The sequence below is a fragment of the Xiphophorus hellerii genome, chromosome 16 (assembly GCF_003331165.1).
Source record: "Xiphophorus hellerii strain 12219 chromosome 16, Xiphophorus_hellerii-4.1, whole genome shotgun sequence".
Classification (NCBI taxonomy): Eukaryota; Metazoa; Chordata; class Actinopteri; order Cyprinodontiformes; family Poeciliidae; genus Xiphophorus; species Xiphophorus hellerii.
This window is the reverse complement of record NC_045687.1, coordinates 16,909,212-16,925,883: the sequence shown is the minus strand read 5'-3', so window position 1 is coordinate 16,925,883 and position 16,672 is coordinate 16,909,212. Positions and strand designations below refer to the sequence as shown.

The following is a 16,672-nucleotide window of genomic DNA, read 5'->3' as shown; positions in this document are numbered from 1 at the left end:
TTCCAGTGATTCACTTCCTGCTAAAGAGCCCCCTGGTGGTTGAAGAATAATCCACAGAAAAGCCGCACCGGGCTATAAGCCGCCCGGTTCAAACGGGGGGGGCTGGGGGGGGAAGTAGCGGCTTATAGTCCGAATATGCTAATTAGATTACTGATTATTTGAATTGGAAGGTAACTAAGTTACATTAAAAATAACTCATTAAATTTGCAAGCGACTTTAGAGAAAAACAAGCCCAGAACTGCTTATAATAGTCAGATTTGGCGACGGAAACTCAAAATAGTTCATGTTTTTTCCAGCAACAAAATGCGCATCTCTCTCCTCCCTCCATTGTTTACGTTTCTGTCACCGCGATCAGCTGCTCCATTATGCTAATACTCATAAAAGCAAGCTGGCGCTTGTTCTCCTGGATGTTTCAACTGTGCTGCGCTGTGGTGCAACTCAAAGGCTAAAGCACACTTCACACCTGGTGGAGACGGTAAAACACCAATAAGTTATGTACTGATCTTACGGAAAAAAAACTGAAGAAGGGGGTGGGGGCGGCAATGTTCGTAGTTTGGAACAGAGGTCGCGCTAGAGTTTTTTCGTTGTCCCTCAAAGAAGAAAAAAATCATTTTATTTCCATAGTCATCAAACGAAACATTTAGCTTTTTCTCTGCAGCGAGAACGTTTTTGAAATCAGGTAACATTTCGCCAAATGACGATCGTTACCTGATTCTGCACTCACTCCCCTCGGCGGGAGAAAAACCCCGCAGAAGCGGATCAGCTGCGCTAGACGCTCCAAAGCCTCTGGTCCGTTAAAGGGTCCAGATCAGAGGTGATACTCTGACAGAAATTGTTCTTATATTGATCGATAATCAGCTCCGCGATGTTCTCTGTGCGTAAAGTTGAAACTGTCACCAAGTGGTCAGCTGCGCTTTACCAGTCTGGATACGAAACCAGCGAACTGCTCTCAGTACTTATCAAGACGAGGGTGAGGAGGGAATCCGACATTTAAGTTTTTACTGATTTCGGTTTTAGACCACCATTAGCGTAAGCAGTGTAATTATATGTTGTATATTTGGCTTTTGTCATCTGAGGTGAGATTAATAACGCAAAGGTGGAGCATTTATGCGCATTTATTGTCCAGCGCACTGCTCATGATTCGGACATCTGTTCTGCACTTTAATTTATTTCCTCCCTCAACAGTCAGCTGCTGCTCCATTTAAACTACAATAAGTAGATCAACACCACTTGATCACACATTCTCTTTAGGTTTTCTCTGTGTGCTGCAAACTCATTAAATGCATACTCGTTAGAAGCATGTTCACAGCAAAACATGGTGGTGGCAGCATCAGGCTACTGGGAGGATTTTCTTCAAAGACAGATCATATTATAAGTTTAATGAGAATATGGACAGAGCTGGATAGAGAATAAACATACAGCCAGAGAGACACATGTGTGCAAGAATGGCCCAGTCAAAGTCCAGACCTTGCAGTTGAGAATATTTGGCAAAACTTCAATAATGCTGTTCACATTAATCAGACTGAAGCAGGCTTAAGAACACGGAAAGCGTTAAATTGAGATGGAAAATCTTGCAAACTCTAAAGAAAACCCTTGCAGAGAAAGATAAAATTAAAAATTAACTTAAGTCCTCATAAAGAAACACATTTAGAGATTAACAATTTATTTATTAGTATTTTCTGTTTGTATCAAACAAACAGAAAAGTAGTGCATTATTGTGCAGTGGGAGGGAAATAATAAATGGTTTGCAGTAAAAATTTAGGGCACTCAAATGAGATTAAATGTAATTATATATAATTATTACATATAATTATATATATAAAGCGAAAAAGTAGCAACTTTAAATAGATTTTTTTCCCTATAAGAAACGTAATAAACCACGTGATTCGTGACGTTTACAACATATAAAGAACCCAACACCGCGAGACTTCAGCCACTCCAGATCTCTCCGATGAGAAGTAGCGTAGTCAGAGAACACGATAGACTTTGTAACAATGATTATAACCATACAGTTGAACTTGCCTGATAATGTGACGTCCTCCAGAGATGACCCGCCTTAAACAGGTAATTTTTAAACAACTAACCGAACTTATTTGTGTAAAAGCCGGCTGATAGATGAAGCATGTGTCGCTGCTAGCTCGTCGCTAGCCCGGCTACCACGTGTTAAAAGTCCGGTGATGTGGCGCTGTGCTGTATCTTTTAAAAACAGTCTGCTTATTTGCAGGTTTCTATCTGGAGATGTTGCTGAAGACGTAACTTTGAGAAGGTAAAACATCCAGACAACTTGTGAACTTTTCTTCTGCTACAGTTCATGTGACGAGTTTGTTATCCCTGTCTGAAACAGTGGTGTGGAAATCAATGCTGTCTGATCTACTGCAGGGTGATGTGTAAAGACAAGTGTTCATGATGGAAGATCAATAATGTCGTATCTTGTTGCAGGGCTGTGGAGATGTTCCATATGTAGGAAGAGGAGGTGTACCACAACAACAACAAAAAAAAAAAAGGTTTGTCCTGCACAATTTGTATTATTTATTCTGCCACCTCTTCAGTGATGAAAACTGCTGCATAGGAAGTGCCGTCTGATGCGACAACTGACGATTATTCAGAGCGTTTCTGAGAAATGAAATGCTGAAGCTTTATGTATATTCTAATAACACAATAATCAACAGGTTGTATCTTTCCTAGGTTCAGGCGCATCAGTTGCAAGAGCTGAACTTTTAAGACCACTGTGGGCTCTTGAGGACACTCGTGTGTAAGTTTTTTTTTTTGAAGATTTGCTTATAATTTTAAGTCAAGCCAGTGATGATACAAGTTATCCCTGTCTGAAAAATAATTTTGTTGAGTTCTGGTAACCTGAGGCTTGGTTCATAATGCCATGCACCATATTTCTATGAATCAATAAGCTGTAATATTTTACATATTTGTCTTTACCTTACAGATGGAGCTGGTAAACAAGCTGACACAAGAGCAGTTTGAAGGAATCGAGAGATGTGATGCTTAATAAAAACTGAGAGCAAAATGTTTGAATGAGCCAAACCACATGTATTGAAAAACTTTATTTAAAAACTGTACAGATATAATACAAATCCAAAGTTGCAAACGGATCAGCAGGTTTTACTGTCTGTGTTGAACTTGTAGGATTTCTTCTTTAGATTTTCCAGAAAAATCTGCTCCTCAAGGAGGAATTCACGATCCTGTGGGAGAAAAAAGAAAATGTGAAGCTCTTGGTTTCTCAAAATGTATAAGGAAAGCTTACATGTAAGAAAATGACTTGAGGTGTTTTTTTTTTTTGTTTTTTTTTTTTTACCAATTTTCAGAAAATAAAATCTTTAATGGAACAAATCTCTGGCTTAAGTTGTTTAATTCATTTATTACCAAGATTACTGAAAACTGAAATCTCTGAGCCAGACGATATCTGGCTCTTACAAAATCTTACGAGGCCACAAAGTAGTCAGGTTTTATGCAATGTCTGCATAAAATATCTGCAACCAGGCGGCTTTAAAAAGTTTGGTGTTTTTAAGTTTTAAAGTGCTTAGTATTAAGATGGCAGCCTATGTTTTTCACATTTATGGAAAGGATTCACTCAGCTTCATTATACAAAATATTTGCAAAAGCTTAAAATCTAAAAATATAAATGCATTTTGGTTGGTACTTTAGCTTTCATGACATTTATGAAGTCACTTTCGGTAGTTTGAGATTAAGATTATGGCAGTGAGTTGTCATAAAATACAGAGTTCCAGGATAACTTGGGATTTTTATGCAGAAATTTGTTTCTTTACTGGGTGGTTTTAGTAAACAATTTCAGGAGCATTCCTAAGTACAAGTAATGACGTTGGCTCAAAATGTATGGAAATCTATTTTCAGGCTGCTTCCTAATAAGTTTTCTAATGCTTTTAACCATATTTCAGTCTGTGGATTTGTTGACTGTATTCACAATATGGCCGTTAGAAATGGCGGCATTCTAAGATTTGTATTTATTCTTTAAAAGCTGGCAAGAAAAAAAAAAAGTCTGAATTGTGACTAGAGAATAACCAGTAACCTTTTCCGCTGTGTACTTCCACAGGGCCAGACTGGCCTCAAGCGTCATGGACTGATAGTTGTCCAGAGGATTTGAAGGATTATTCCTGACGGGTGTTGTCGGTTCAGGGAAAGAAGTAAACACTGGAACAGAGTCTACAGAAGAAACTAAAAAGTTAAAATGAGTTTTTTTGCCTTACACATAAAAAATATACATCTTAAATCAGACATTCGCTCAAACCTGTTAAAATAGGTGGAATAATATGAGGTAAAGGTGAGATGGTGGAATATTCCCTAAGCCTTTCTGTATTTTCCTGCAGATGTTTTCCTTGCATGCGCTCCTGTATTAAATGTATGAAATAAAATTTTTATTTAATACCCAATAAAAAATTTTTTTAAGACGTATCGAGGTCTTTGCTTTGTGCAATGACACACCTTTAGGATCCGCTGCTCCTGCTGCCTCAAATTCTCAGTTTGAGACTGGATATTTCTTAGTCGAGCCACATGCTCCGACTCCACGCGTTTCGCCTCTAGCAATGCTCGCTCGCCCTCCTCATACTTGTCTGCTGCAAGCTGTGAAAACAAAAGAGTCAAAACTGAAACCTTTTGAAGGCTGCAGCGGTCAGCGTGGGAGGAAATCACCTTGCTGAAGGCCTCAACCTCTTCGGCTCTTGTTTTGAGTCTCAGAGCCATACTACTGGCTTTCTCCTTCTCTCTGTCCAGTTCTTCCTTTAGTCTGGCAAGAGTCTCTTTCTCTTGTGTCACGGCCATCTCCTTCTGCTTTAATTCAGCCATGCGAAGCTTCAAGTCAGCCTGTTCCTGCGAAACAGAAAATACATTAATGGAAATCTGGATTTCCTTTCCTCTAAAAGTACAGCAGCCTAATCAAGCATAAAAAAGGGATTGCGTGACTCACTTGTGCCAGACTGATGATGGATCCTTCTCTCCTCTCCAAGAGGCTGTTGACCTCCCGTTCGGCTTTGTCATGCCTCTGTTTCTCCTGCGTGTGGAAGTGAGCCCACTCGGCTGCCAGTTTTCTCCTCTCCTCTGCACAATGCTGCATCACAGACTTCTGCTCCTCCAGCAATGAGCTCTAAAAGGCAGAAAGACGCGTAGCAGACGTGGTGAAGTTGCACGGCAACCGCTAATGCCTCAGTTACAACTGAGACGCTTGTCGGCCTCACCTTCGCTCTCTCCAGCTCCTCCCGCTCCATGTTGATCTGCATAGTGAAGACGCGTCGCTCTTCCTCCAGGCCCCTCTGGGTGGACTCGGCCTTTGCCTGCTCCGCCGTTACTTTCCAGCGTTCCTGAAGCAAATAAAAGCTAGCTTCACAACGATTTTGAGGATCTACAAGAGCGTTTCTAGAGCGATCGTAACAACACATGTCGACCACAATGACGATTCCCTGACACAGTCTGCTCACCTTCTCCAGCTGCCTTTGCTGCTCGCTGATCTGAGAGTCCATCCTTGAAATGATTTCCTTCAGGTACGTTCTCTCCTCTGCCATGGCTTTCTGCTGCTGGGCCAGACGCTCCTGCATTACTGGAAGATTTGGAGAAGCCAGGTGCTTACACTTTTAGTTTTTAATACAGAGTCTTCTGACCGTTCAGTGTGGATGTACGTACTTCGAAGCTGCTCGTCCCGGTGTCGTGCCCCTTGCTCTAGGCCGTGGGCGGTGTGCTCGTGCGTGCTCTCCACTCGAGAAGAGAGCTCTCCGAGCCGGGAAGAGAACTGCTCCATCTGCTCAATCACCCCTGAGAGAGATCTGTACAAATGTAATGTGGAAAGTAGACGTGGATTAGCTTGGAAGTTGCTATGAGAAATATACATCGGGATAGCAAGAAAATTATACTACAAGTAACTTTGGTCATGTTGAGTAAAGAAATGTTTTAGTTCTCAGACTGTGTAACAGAAGGCAGTTGGGGATCAGACACTGACTCAAGTGGAAGCGTTCAAGTATCATAGTGTCTTTCCTGGACCTATCACCTTTTTGAACCAATCTCAGATAAGCAGAAGATTAAGGGATCCAATTTTTTATTTTTTACTTATTTAACATCTCAAACACTTCTCAGCCCTCGTGAAACCCGGCATTTTAAGGTGATAGAAAGAAATGATAGATTGGTTCTTTACCCTCATGAGAACATTTAAGGGTGGGATTGAGTTTGCCTAAAGCGGTCTTGATGAGGTGCCAGAAGCTTAATGGACATCACCAGCGGGCAGTGGAGTGGATTGTGGACAAATGTAAGCAACCAGGAAGAGCTTTAACAATCAGAGGCCAAATCCTTTTTGCAGCAGGAGAATGACTGACTATCAGTCTTTGATGGACAGAAATCTGCTGCCTCATGTAGAAAAGTTTAGAAATGTTGCCATTTCCTCTGTCCTGTCTTGTTAATGACAGGACAGAGCAGTGGGGATTAGAGTTGAACATGTGCTGTGTTGACACTGCCATGTCTGGGCTCACCATTAAAATAGAAAGTAGAGTGCCAATGATCCAGTTTTGCATGCAGGATGAGAAGAAAATGCAGAAAATGGAAGGTAATAAATGACAAAGTCTCACCTGGTCTGAGATGTTGCGCTTGTAACAGCATCGATCTCTTCGTCCTTTAATCTCTTCAACCTTTGAAGCTGCTCCTCGTGGTCTTTTTTCATCTCTAAGATAGATTTTCTAGAAAGAAGAATAGGATAAATGTACCAAATACAACAATCATGAAAGTTCTGACCTACTAAAATTCATGGTGATTTATATGTATAGGAATGCACACAGTATTAAAAATAGATGCTGTTTCTGTTTTGGGCTCTTTTCTTGCTTAAATGATTCCAGCTTACCTTTGAAGATCTCGGAGCCTCTCCACCTCTCGGTCTCTGTCCTGTTGGGCTTGCGCCAGCTTTCGGTGGTACTGAGCCTGCAGCTCTGAGCGCTCCTGCTCGGCTGACCTTGTTAACGTAGCCAGGCGCTCCATTAGCTCCTCGCACTCCAGCCGAGCTCGGGTCTCTCTTTGGGCTGCTGACTCCTCCAGCAGCTTCACACGAGTTCTTAAAATAAATGCATACAACACTTGTAAAGCACACGCTACTTTAAATGCAGAGAGTTAATTTTTTTCCCTTTAACTCGACATGTATTACTTGTGTGTGTTCTCCAGGAGCTGCATATTCTGCTTATGCCTGTGTTGGATGTTCTCTAAAATCATCTGGCTTTGGTCCCGCTCCAGCTGCAACATCTTCACCTGGAATGTCAGATTTGTGATCAGGGCAGTGAACCCGACCAACGAAGGAAAAGCGAAGCTTGGCTAGCAGTTACCTCTCCCTCCAACTGGATGATGCGAGCTTGTAAAGCCTGACATTCTCCATGCTGTTGCTCCTTCTCTCTAAGTCTCTGCAGAGCTCCTGCATCAGCAGCATTGCCCAGACCCAGCAACTGACTCTGCATCATCTTTAGAAGAAGAGGAGCTGAATCAAGAACAATACAGGAGAAGAATCCGATGTATCAGCAGAGGACAGTGAATATGTCCTTACCTGCTGCTGTAGTAGCAACTGCTGAAGATCGTCTGCTGTATATGACACCTATTCAAGAGGAGGACAACGTAATATTATCATCTGCAATCATAAGAGCTTTATGTGAAAATGGCAACAGTACCTGTTGTTGAACAGTAGATGATGTTCCCTTTGTTGGGTTTCGCTGAGGACTTGCTAGAAAGAATACAGTCATATACAGTACAGACCAAAAGTTTGGATACACCTTCTCATTGAATTCAATGAGAAAGTGTGTCCAAACTTTTGGTCTGTACTGTAGGTCTTCACAATGAATATTCAAAGACAGTATGAAAATGAAGTAGAAAGGCTGCCACTCCCTGCAATATTTGCAGATGTAATTTTTGTCACATTATAGTCATATTTTAATGTATTTATTGGGATTGTATGTGACAGACCTACATAAAGTAACGCAACACCATGTTTTAACATAAGCATGGTGTATTCAGGGGTCGTGTAGTATCAGTTTTTCAACACGAATATTGTTTTCCAAGTAAGGCAAAAAAAAAAAATCAGTTTTGATCTTGTTTGTCCAGAACATATTCTTCTACATGTGATAAATTGCAAACAGAAACTTTTTTTCATGGATGCTGTCCTGTCAATAGATACTCCCATCTGAGTCGCTGATCTCTGCAGCTACTCCAGAGTCACAATGTTTCAATCAGTTGCTTCTGATTAAAGTTTTCCTTGCTTAGCCTGTCAGGTTTAAATTTGTTCCATACTCTTTCCGTTTCGAGACGGTGGGTTGAACATAGAGCTGAGATATTCATAGCTGGGGATGTTGTCCTATAATTGAACTCGAAATAATACTTTTCACTTTATCCCTGACCTGTCTGTTGTGTTTCTTGGTCCCAATGGTGCTGTTTATCCACCAATCTTCACAAAATACATTAACCTTTAATTGGACTAAATCACACAAATTTCCCTGAGTTTATTTAGGAGAAACAGAATAAAGGGAGTCGAATACCACTGCATGCAACACTTTTCAGCTTTTTATTTATAAAATAAAATATGTCAGATTTTTGTAACATAAAAAGTTTACATGTGGGTTACTAAAACAACAACCCACATGCTCCTTTTTACCACTTCAGCAATAGTAAGTATTTGTGTTGATCTGCTGCATAAAATTCCTGTAGAATACATTGAAATTTGTAGCTGTAGTGTGACAAAATGTGCAGGCGCTGTAATTAACTCAGTGACTCCCCTGCGGTTACCTACACCACACTGTGCCAGGAAGTACAGCAGAAGAAGGGCCTGGTAATCTTGGCTTTTGCAGAGATTCCCCTGAAGTGGGCTCCCTCGGCCTGTCGGCTCTTTCGCTTGAAGTTAATTGGCTGAACTGAGACTGAGGATGACTATTTCTAGCACTGGAACCTACCACAAGGCTAGCAACCTGAGGGGGGCGATCAGAGGAGTGAAACGAGCTGAGAGTGTGATGAAGAGGAGGGGCTGTTGGGGATGAGGGGATGGGATACTGAACAGTGGGTGAATCTGTGTTTAAGGTTAAAGCTGACTGGTATGAGGAAGAATTAATGCCATCTATATGGGGGAGGGAGGCACCACGAGAAGCAGAACCGAGAATGTTTTGGTCTGATGAGTATTTTATTTTATTTAAATGAGTGGATGAAAGACAGAGGAGGTAAATACCTTGACTTGGCTTCTCCTCTCTGACTGGAGTGGAATGAGCTGCAGGACTGAAACAAAAAACATTTTATTAAAGAGGAGAGGAAAGATTTGATCTGATAATAGAAAACAACAATCTTACCTGATGTCTCTGATGGATGTGAATGTTTCCTCTCTGTCTCTGAAAGGTGTCGCCTTATCTTGGTTACTGGAAAAAGGATTGTCATAATGTTCAATACTAAGAAACTCAAACTATCATGCAAGCCAGTGTGTTTCTCAGCGTGATACCTGACAACTGACTCCATTTTCAGAGAGTCTCCCTGATTAGGAGCTTTGGTCTCGGATAGAGCCTTCTTCCTGCTCAGTGCCCCGTCCAACCAGTCATACTCTTCCTCCTCATCCTTCCTCTTGCCTTTAGAAACATCAGATTTGCTCTGTTTGGAGTTTGGAGCATCTTCTGTCATTCTTGCGACAGATGCGGCCTGATTTCCAGTCAACGAAGACTTTCTCTCCAGTACAGGAGAGGAGGGAACGTTTGGAGACGGAGCTGAACTTTTCACTGCTTTAGAACCTTCTTCTAAATCGTCAAACTCGTCGTTTGCTGTGAGGCCAAGCCATTCCGCCGAGTTTCTGTGTCGGCTGGTTGGCGGGGTACTGGGTTGGGGTTTTCTCTCTGGGGAAGAGACTCTGACGTCTTCGGTAGAAAATCTAACCAAACAGAAAGAAAGTTGAAACGCAAATTATTATAGGAGCAAAGCTTTCCAAAGGATTAGCCTTTGGAAAGCTTTACCCATTTTGAAAATTTGACCCATTTTGACCAAATATAAGTACAAAAGTTTGTCAGAAAATTATAGATGATATCTTTACTGAACAAGATAGAGGGAGTAAGAAATGGTAGCTTTTTTATAATGCATTTTCTTTAATTGACATTTTTAGGAATTTGAATCAAATTCCAGTCTTTTCTGGTTTTGTGGAAGCTGTTACTGAGTTGGGAAGATCCCATTTGAGATTTTTACCCCATAATTGCAGTGTTGTAGAACATGCTGGATTTGGCAACTAACAACTGGCATAATTTGTAGTGGCGCCCCCAAGTGGAAACCAGGAAGGGTTGGAAGCATGACCCCGTATTGCCCCTCTTGAAACCTGCTGCTAAACCCGTCGGTCCCCTTGAGTGTCATGTTCATTTCATAGAAATTCATACAGAGTCAACTTCTTCAACAAAGACATAAATGTAAAACCCAAGACATAAATAAATACATTTCAATATATAAAATTATAGATATTTTATGTTTTTTACTGTGCCACCGTAAATTTTTTACTGGCCTGCTCTGGCCACCCTTATGAAAATTTTCTAGGGACACTACTGATAATTTACAAATGTCCATATGCATAGAAAAATTAATGTTTCATTGAGGTTTTACCTCTCAAGCTTTTAAGAAAAAAAAATCATGATGTCTTTAAAGGGCCACACCTTTAAAGTAGTACGCATTGCTGCCTCTAGGCCCCCTTCAATTGTGCCACTTTATGACTTCTGACTGAAAAAAAGCCAGGAATCCTGGACACACCTGACAGACTGTCTGCGGGACTGGCGGCCCTCGGGTGTGGTCGCTATAGTCGGCTGATAGGACCCAAATGTGAGGTCATCTTCCACAAATGGATCTGACAAACAGAATCCGGGCTATAACATTAATATGTCAGGGCAGTAATTGCTTGGAGACATTCGAACAACAAAAGCCGCAATGTTTTCCCACCTTTCAGACTAAGGTTCTTCTCCTGTTGTAGCTTCTCATCCTTCCTCTCGCCTGTGGGCGGTCGGGCTGAAGTGGAGGCATCCAGAATATCTTGAATTCTGGTACGAGGTCTCTGAGGCGCTTCTCTCCTAGAAATAAGAAGAAACAAGACATGGGAAATATTCTTGGGAATCATATGCAGTCAGCCAATTAAAACAAAATAGAAAAAGACTGTACATGTGTTGGGAAAATATTGTCTTAGTTCTGAGCTGCACACTAAAGCCCAAGGCTCACAGTAATTATTTATCAACTGGACACTATAAAAAGGAAGAACAAAAAGGAGCGAGAAAGGCAAAAATAAAAACTGAGCCCTTACTTCTCTATGGAAGACCAAAGTGGAGACTCTTTCTTCCTGGGATCGTCTTTGTGTCTCTCAAACCCGAGGGCGTCAAGGAGATTATCCTTGTCTTCTTTTTTCGACGTCTTTGCTGATTAACAGGCAGAAACATCCCCGTCTTCACTAAGTGTATGCTAGATACCGGAGAAACAAAATCCTCGACAAGCATGCAGCTCACTCATTTGGCTCCTCAGGATGGGAGATGCTGATGCAGGCGGCACAGATTTGTCAGGCTTGCTCTGCTGGGGTTTAGGTTCAGGCCTGGTTTCATCCGGAAGCAGGTCATCAAGCGAATCAGCCAGGGGGTCGTCTAGATTTGCAGATGTAAGAAGACTCTTTAATAATTAATGATGTTTGTTCACTTCAGAGTGAAAAGCGGTAAACGAGATACAGAAGCCTAGAGCCTCTGTTATGCTTATTCTGAACTCAGGCATCTTGTAAATCATTAGGTGAGAATGTGTTGAAGGAATACTATTATTAATGCCATCTTTTCAAAATGGATTTGAAAAGATTTAACCAAAAGTAAGAAAATTGCGGAGATAAACATCAACTCTGAAATAAAAAGATTAAAATGTGTTCAATTCTTTAAAAATGTTATATTCTTGAACAAATCACATAATTCACACTGCCTTGAAAGGCACAAATTGATTCTCTTTGTTTTTTACTGATTTATCTGAAGCAACCAAGGAGTTTAAACTGCACACTATATAATTCTGTAAATATTTGGAGAAAAGCTTGAGAAGTAGGACAGTGGATATTTTTTCGATGGAGTACACACAAGTCCTTTTGATTGTTGATTTTGCCAAGACATTTCAAAATCCACTGATGTCTTTAAAGTTAATCTTTAAAGTGAATTGAGCCTTCAAACCTTTTTTCCATTTCAAACACTTCCAGTTCCTTTGAGACATTCTGTCAAAGGACAGACCCCTCTTAACGAGTGTTAGACCACCTAAAAGCTAATCCAGAATTCAATATTACCCACTATTGGTAGTTTAACCATGAAAAAATATCTAGAAAAAATATGGTGTTCAATATCATATATCAAAATTTGTTGGTTCTTTGACACAGCGGTCATCTTCTTTCTCCCTGTCCATTTTCTAAGCAATGCAAATAAATTCCACTAGTTTCACATTTTAAAAGTAAGTTAACATCCTCTAGGTTGAAATTGATACAAAAATATGACCCATCTGGCTGTACAAATTATTCAAATGATCTTTTTTTTTTTTAGGTGAAGAACTGAGTAAAATACAAGACTTAGTTGGAGAAAGGTTCCAGCTTGCTGCTCAGCATTAAGTTGAATTTGTTTGGTTGCCAATTTATGTACAAATCTGAAATCAATTAAATCTTAATTTAAATACATTAAAGTTAATGTTCGGAAAACTTGATCAGATGTTCATCATTACCTCCATTACTGATCAGAGGCAACGATTAAAGACAAGGAAAGTAAAGCTGATGGTCAACAATACCCAAGTTGTTTGAAGCTCAATCTTAACCTGACATTGACGGTCACTCACCAAAGAAGTCATTGTACTTATGTGCTGAGGATGAAGGGGCAGTGTTTGGCTTCTTCCCTCCTCCTGTGGCCTTATCTGAAAGAAAAAAGGAAGACAAACCCTTTTTTGATTGCTCTGACAACCTTTAAAGCCAGTAGTGAGGAAACTATAATAATGAGAACAATGTTTTATGCAAGAACATGCTGCTTTGAATTACCTGCTCCCTCAAGATTTGCATTACTTTCTAACACAGAGGAGTCTTTCACTGGGTCTTCATTACCGACTGACTTTGTTTGTAGGGGAAGCTTTTTCTTTGATGGAAACAAGTCGGCCTCTAAATCATCCATGCCCTGAGGAAAGAGAGTAAACTTTATTCAAGGCACAAACAGTACAAGAGGCAAATTTAGTCTCTGCTTTTGCTCATTTGATAAGAATCTACCTTCAGGTTCTTCAGCAATTCGCTGGGATCAGCCTCAGAGACATCTGAGGCCTTAAGCAAAGGTAACAGTTATTTATGACATACAAACAGGCAAATATTGGTCCTCTGTTTTAACATGTTTTCTCTTTTACCTCCAAGTCATCCCTCCTGACTTCCTCCGCCATTCTACTGAACATGTTGTTAGTGGGAGATGAGCTGGGAAAGCAAGAAAAGGAAGCCCATAAAGCTCATTTATTACAGTGAAGTAGACAGTTCCTGTTTTCCTTCAGCTTACACATTTGGCCGTCCAGCACGAGCCCCCTTCGATCTCGTTGGTTGCTCTAAGGGGTATATGATCAAATAAATTAGTGTGGTAAACTTCAATACTTTCTATATGAGTTACTACTCGTAAACGTCACTTACTTGAATCGTCATCGAATAGGCTGTCAAGTATGTCATCATCTTCAAAAAGGTCTTCAGGAAACCACAGCAAATGCACAATTAGATGGATTTTGATACATTTATGAACACCTCTGATAAAGATGTGCTGCAAGACTGGAAATAAAAATCTCCTGCTGAAAAATATATTGTATAGGAATTGGTAGAGAGAAGCCTAGAAGTGTGGGATTTAAAGATTTGATCAAAATCTTAATTTACAATTATTTGATTATTTTTGAGGCTGTCATGGTCAAAATTTTATTGCAAAGTCAATAAATTAGAATCGCAAATGGTCCCAACTAGTTTGTCAGATTAAAAGTACTTTTTGAAAATAACAACCTTTTAGCAGGCATGCTTAAAAAACATACTTATGAAGACATACTTTTCATATCTGTTTTTAAAAATACATTTTTTAAGGGTTTGATGCAATATTCCAATTTTAAATATGTATTCATTACCTTTTCAAAAAATCATCTTAACAAACAAATAAAAGCTTTCAAACATCCAGCTGGTGAACTTACTTTGGGAGGCTTTACTCGTCGGCTTTGTAGGCTGCGGAATGCCACAAAAATAACGAAAGTATAATTTTATTTACCCTAACATGGATGCTATTATTTCACACAATTCCTAAAGAATGGAAAAGTATTGAACAATTTAGATTTATACAGAAAAAAAACATTGTGTAACAGCTCCAGGACATCCTTTGGCCCTAGAAAAAGGACGGGTTAACTCACCATAATGAATCTGGGCTGGAAGCGGAAAGATTTGAAGGAAGCTAACGAGCTAAAGCTAGCTAAATCTGTTTAGGCGTCTCCGGTCTCCATTGGTAACCACTCCGTTGCTTTACGCCGCGTCTTCTTTTATATTAGCGACAGAAAGAACTATAAATAGCGGGTTCCATTGTAACAGATAGAGATACACACGCTTTTTATCCAAAAGGCTGTCTTTAGCGTTTATTTACCAAGTTCCTAAATGAGCCAACCTCTCGGTAATATATCCCACCGTCAGGAATACAGTGTGTCAAGCCCCGTTATACTCTTTAGCTAATAAAGCACAAACCTAATGGTTAGCAATATACATACATAAATAATGATGAGTACGAAACAGTGTTTCCTAAACCTGGATAGTTTTCATACAGACTGTTATACACGGTTGTACCGGTAAAGCATGAGCTTCCTGTTTACTGATTCAGTTGCAATCTGGGTAATGTAGTTCTATTAAATATTTTATGGTAATACGTTGAATTTACAACATGTAGCTTGGAATATATTCGAAAAACAAATTTCTTACACATAACAGTTGACATTTTCATCCGAGAGAGACAAAAACAACATTGGTGAGATGAACTAGACAAGTTCGCCACTAGATGGCGTCAAAAGTGTGTAATGGTGAAACCAGTTGGCGGAAGCTAAAGCAGATAAATATCCTCATTAGACTATTTCATTAGGTGAGGTCAAAGCTTGATGTGTCCTCAAGTCATTGGTAGTGAGCCTAATCATTTGTCTCCTATTAAGCCAGAGATGAAATACACAAAACATTTGCTTTTACTTTCGTAAATGTATTCAGTAATATAGGTCAAATGAAATTTGTAAGCCATCCGTCTGATGCAGTGCTTTCAAAAGATGTGTCATGTTACAACTACACTGTCCATTAATGGACTTTATGAGACAGACCAAGTAGGACAAGCAAACACTCGTTTAGAACGACCTTTCCTACCTCAGTCTCAGTCAGATTGGATGGAGAGCACCCCTGAACATTAATGTTCAAGTGTTATCACATATTCTCCGTTAGATTTAGGCATGGACTTTGATTGAGTCACTCTACATATACATGAATATGCTTTGACCTACTCCACAAGAGCAGCTCTTGAGGACTGGACTTGGTCACCCTTGATCTTAACCATTCAATTGTAGCTATAGAATCTCCATTCTCCATTTAAGGAAAGCATTGTTTGCAGTGCAGTCACTTAAATGGCACAAAAAAATCCAGTATGCCTGGCGGACATAATCTAGTAATATTTCTCTTAGAAAATGTAAACATAATGTACATGACTCATTTCAGACATATAGTTTGCAACCATCCAGTATTTCAAATGGATTATCCAGCTGCTGTTTGGTTGAAAATTTACAAGCTTGGATAATTTTATATTTACTCAGGTAATGAAGAGATTACATTTCGCATAATAAATATGAGTTTTCTTTTATTTATTCAAGTTATTCTTTGTGCTCCCCAGTAGTCCTGTTTCCTCAGACTTTCTAAATCTTTCCTTTGGACTTTTATTGCTTTATCCAGCGTCCAAGAAAAACTTGGAGAGACTTTCAAAAAGACCAGAGAACTATTCATCATAATAAGCTCTTTAAAAGACGACAGCAAAGCCCGTCTCTGTGCTTCATTGAGTTCCAGCAGGACACACAAAACACAACAAAGAGGCATTTTACTGCTTTATTTAGTCATGTGGATTACAGTGTGACAACAACATAAAGCTGTAAGGTTCACAGGATGACTCAGCAAAGTACATAATCTCAGCCATTTGAAATCGGGAAAGCTAAGATTTTCTAAGATAAATGCGGTTTCCCCACATCTGTATTTAATGTGCTGAAACAGTCATAGTCAAAGGACTTATTGTGATGGTTGAGGCACATTTTTTCAATTAATCTAGCATGTATTTACAGTATTTATCCTAGTTTGTTTTGTGGGAGGTAGGAAGATAGATTTAAATAAGCTGAATAAATGAAAACATTTTGTTCCCATACTGCTAAGAGGTCTAAGCACCTTCTATCCGAAACACTTTGTTTTAAGTAAAAATATAAATATGTCTAAATGTCACTCATAAAAAAAAACATTTCTTTTATTAAGTTTAACGTCTTTGACATAAAGTCAGATTTGACACCTTCATTCTTGGTCTGCAGAAATAAATTCTGTTTATTTGCTCTAGATTAGATAAATATTAACAGTATTTTCATTTTTTTTAATTTGACTGATGTTTTCTGCAGTCTTTTTTTAAACATCTCTGAATACCACCCTGAT

General features: G+C 39.6%; 1 protein-coding gene, 1 long non-coding RNA gene and 2 other non-coding genes across 6 annotated transcripts; 3 read left to right on the top strand and 1 right to left on the bottom strand.

Annotated features, from left to right (window-relative positions):
- Window positions 1–1,920: 1,920 nt before the first annotated feature.
- On the top strand, window positions 1,921–3,342 carry LOC116736007 (uncharacterized). The gene is made up of 5 exons (XR_004342474.1): window positions 1,921–2,064; window positions 2,225–2,266; window positions 2,440–2,504; window positions 2,686–2,752; window positions 2,939–3,342. It is a non-coding gene; the product is annotated as an uncharacterized LOC116736007 (long non-coding RNA).
- Window positions 2,545–2,619, top strand: LOC116736309 (small nucleolar RNA SNORD49). The gene has a single exon (XR_004342519.1). It is a non-coding gene; the product is annotated as a small nucleolar RNA SNORD49 (small nucleolar RNA).
- Window positions 2,792–2,864, top strand: LOC116736308 (small nucleolar RNA R38). The gene has a single exon (XR_004342518.1). It is a non-coding gene; the product is annotated as a small nucleolar RNA R38 (small nucleolar RNA).
- fbf1 (Fas binding factor 1) lies at window positions 3,038–14,827 on the bottom strand. Of its 3 annotated transcripts, none has more exons than XM_032588215.1 (30): window positions 14,380–14,826; window positions 14,167–14,197; window positions 13,631–13,681; window positions 13,503–13,548; window positions 13,360–13,423; window positions 13,229–13,279; window positions 13,007–13,139; window positions 12,811–12,885; window positions 11,475–11,606; window positions 11,276–11,387; window positions 10,921–11,048; window positions 10,735–10,828; window positions 9,458–9,877; window positions 9,312–9,377; window positions 9,194–9,240; window positions 7,653–7,705; window positions 7,532–7,579; window positions 7,317–7,448; window positions 7,142–7,242; window positions 6,845–7,051; window positions 6,576–6,683; window positions 5,644–5,783; window positions 5,442–5,560; window positions 5,202–5,324; window positions 4,934–5,110; window positions 4,660–4,836; window positions 4,453–4,590; window positions 4,259–4,358; window positions 4,040–4,185; window positions 3,038–3,194 (listed from the first exon to the last, which is right to left on the bottom strand). In XM_032588215.1, the coding sequence occupies exons 1-30, from the start codon at window positions 14,380–14,382 to the stop codon at window positions 3,105–3,107; spliced, it is 3,312 nt and encodes a 1,103-aa protein (XP_032444106.1). In that variant the 5' UTR covers window positions 14,383–14,826; the 3' UTR covers window positions 3,038–3,104. The 3 variants fall into 3 exon arrangements, 2 of the variants coding, with proteins under 2 accessions (XP_032444106.1, XP_032444107.1); XM_032588216.1 differs by having other exon boundaries at window positions 4,040–4,173; window positions 14,380–14,825; XR_004342473.1 differs by lacking the exons at window positions 3,038–3,194; window positions 4,040–4,185 and having other exon boundaries at window positions 4,665–4,836; window positions 14,380–14,827.
- Between the last annotated feature and the right edge of the window lie 1,845 nt (window positions 14,828–16,672).

Coding starts and splice junctions, on each gene's coding strand:
- fbf1 (XM_032588215.1), bottom strand. Junction 5,111..5,201: donor AGGAGCTGGAGAGAGCGAAG/GTGAGGCCGACA, acceptor TCTGCCTTTTAG/AGCTCATTGCTGGAGGAGCA. Junction 4,359..4,452: donor AGGAGCAGCGGATCCTAAAG/GTGTGTCATTGC, acceptor CATTTAATACAG/GAGCGCATGCAAGGAAAACA.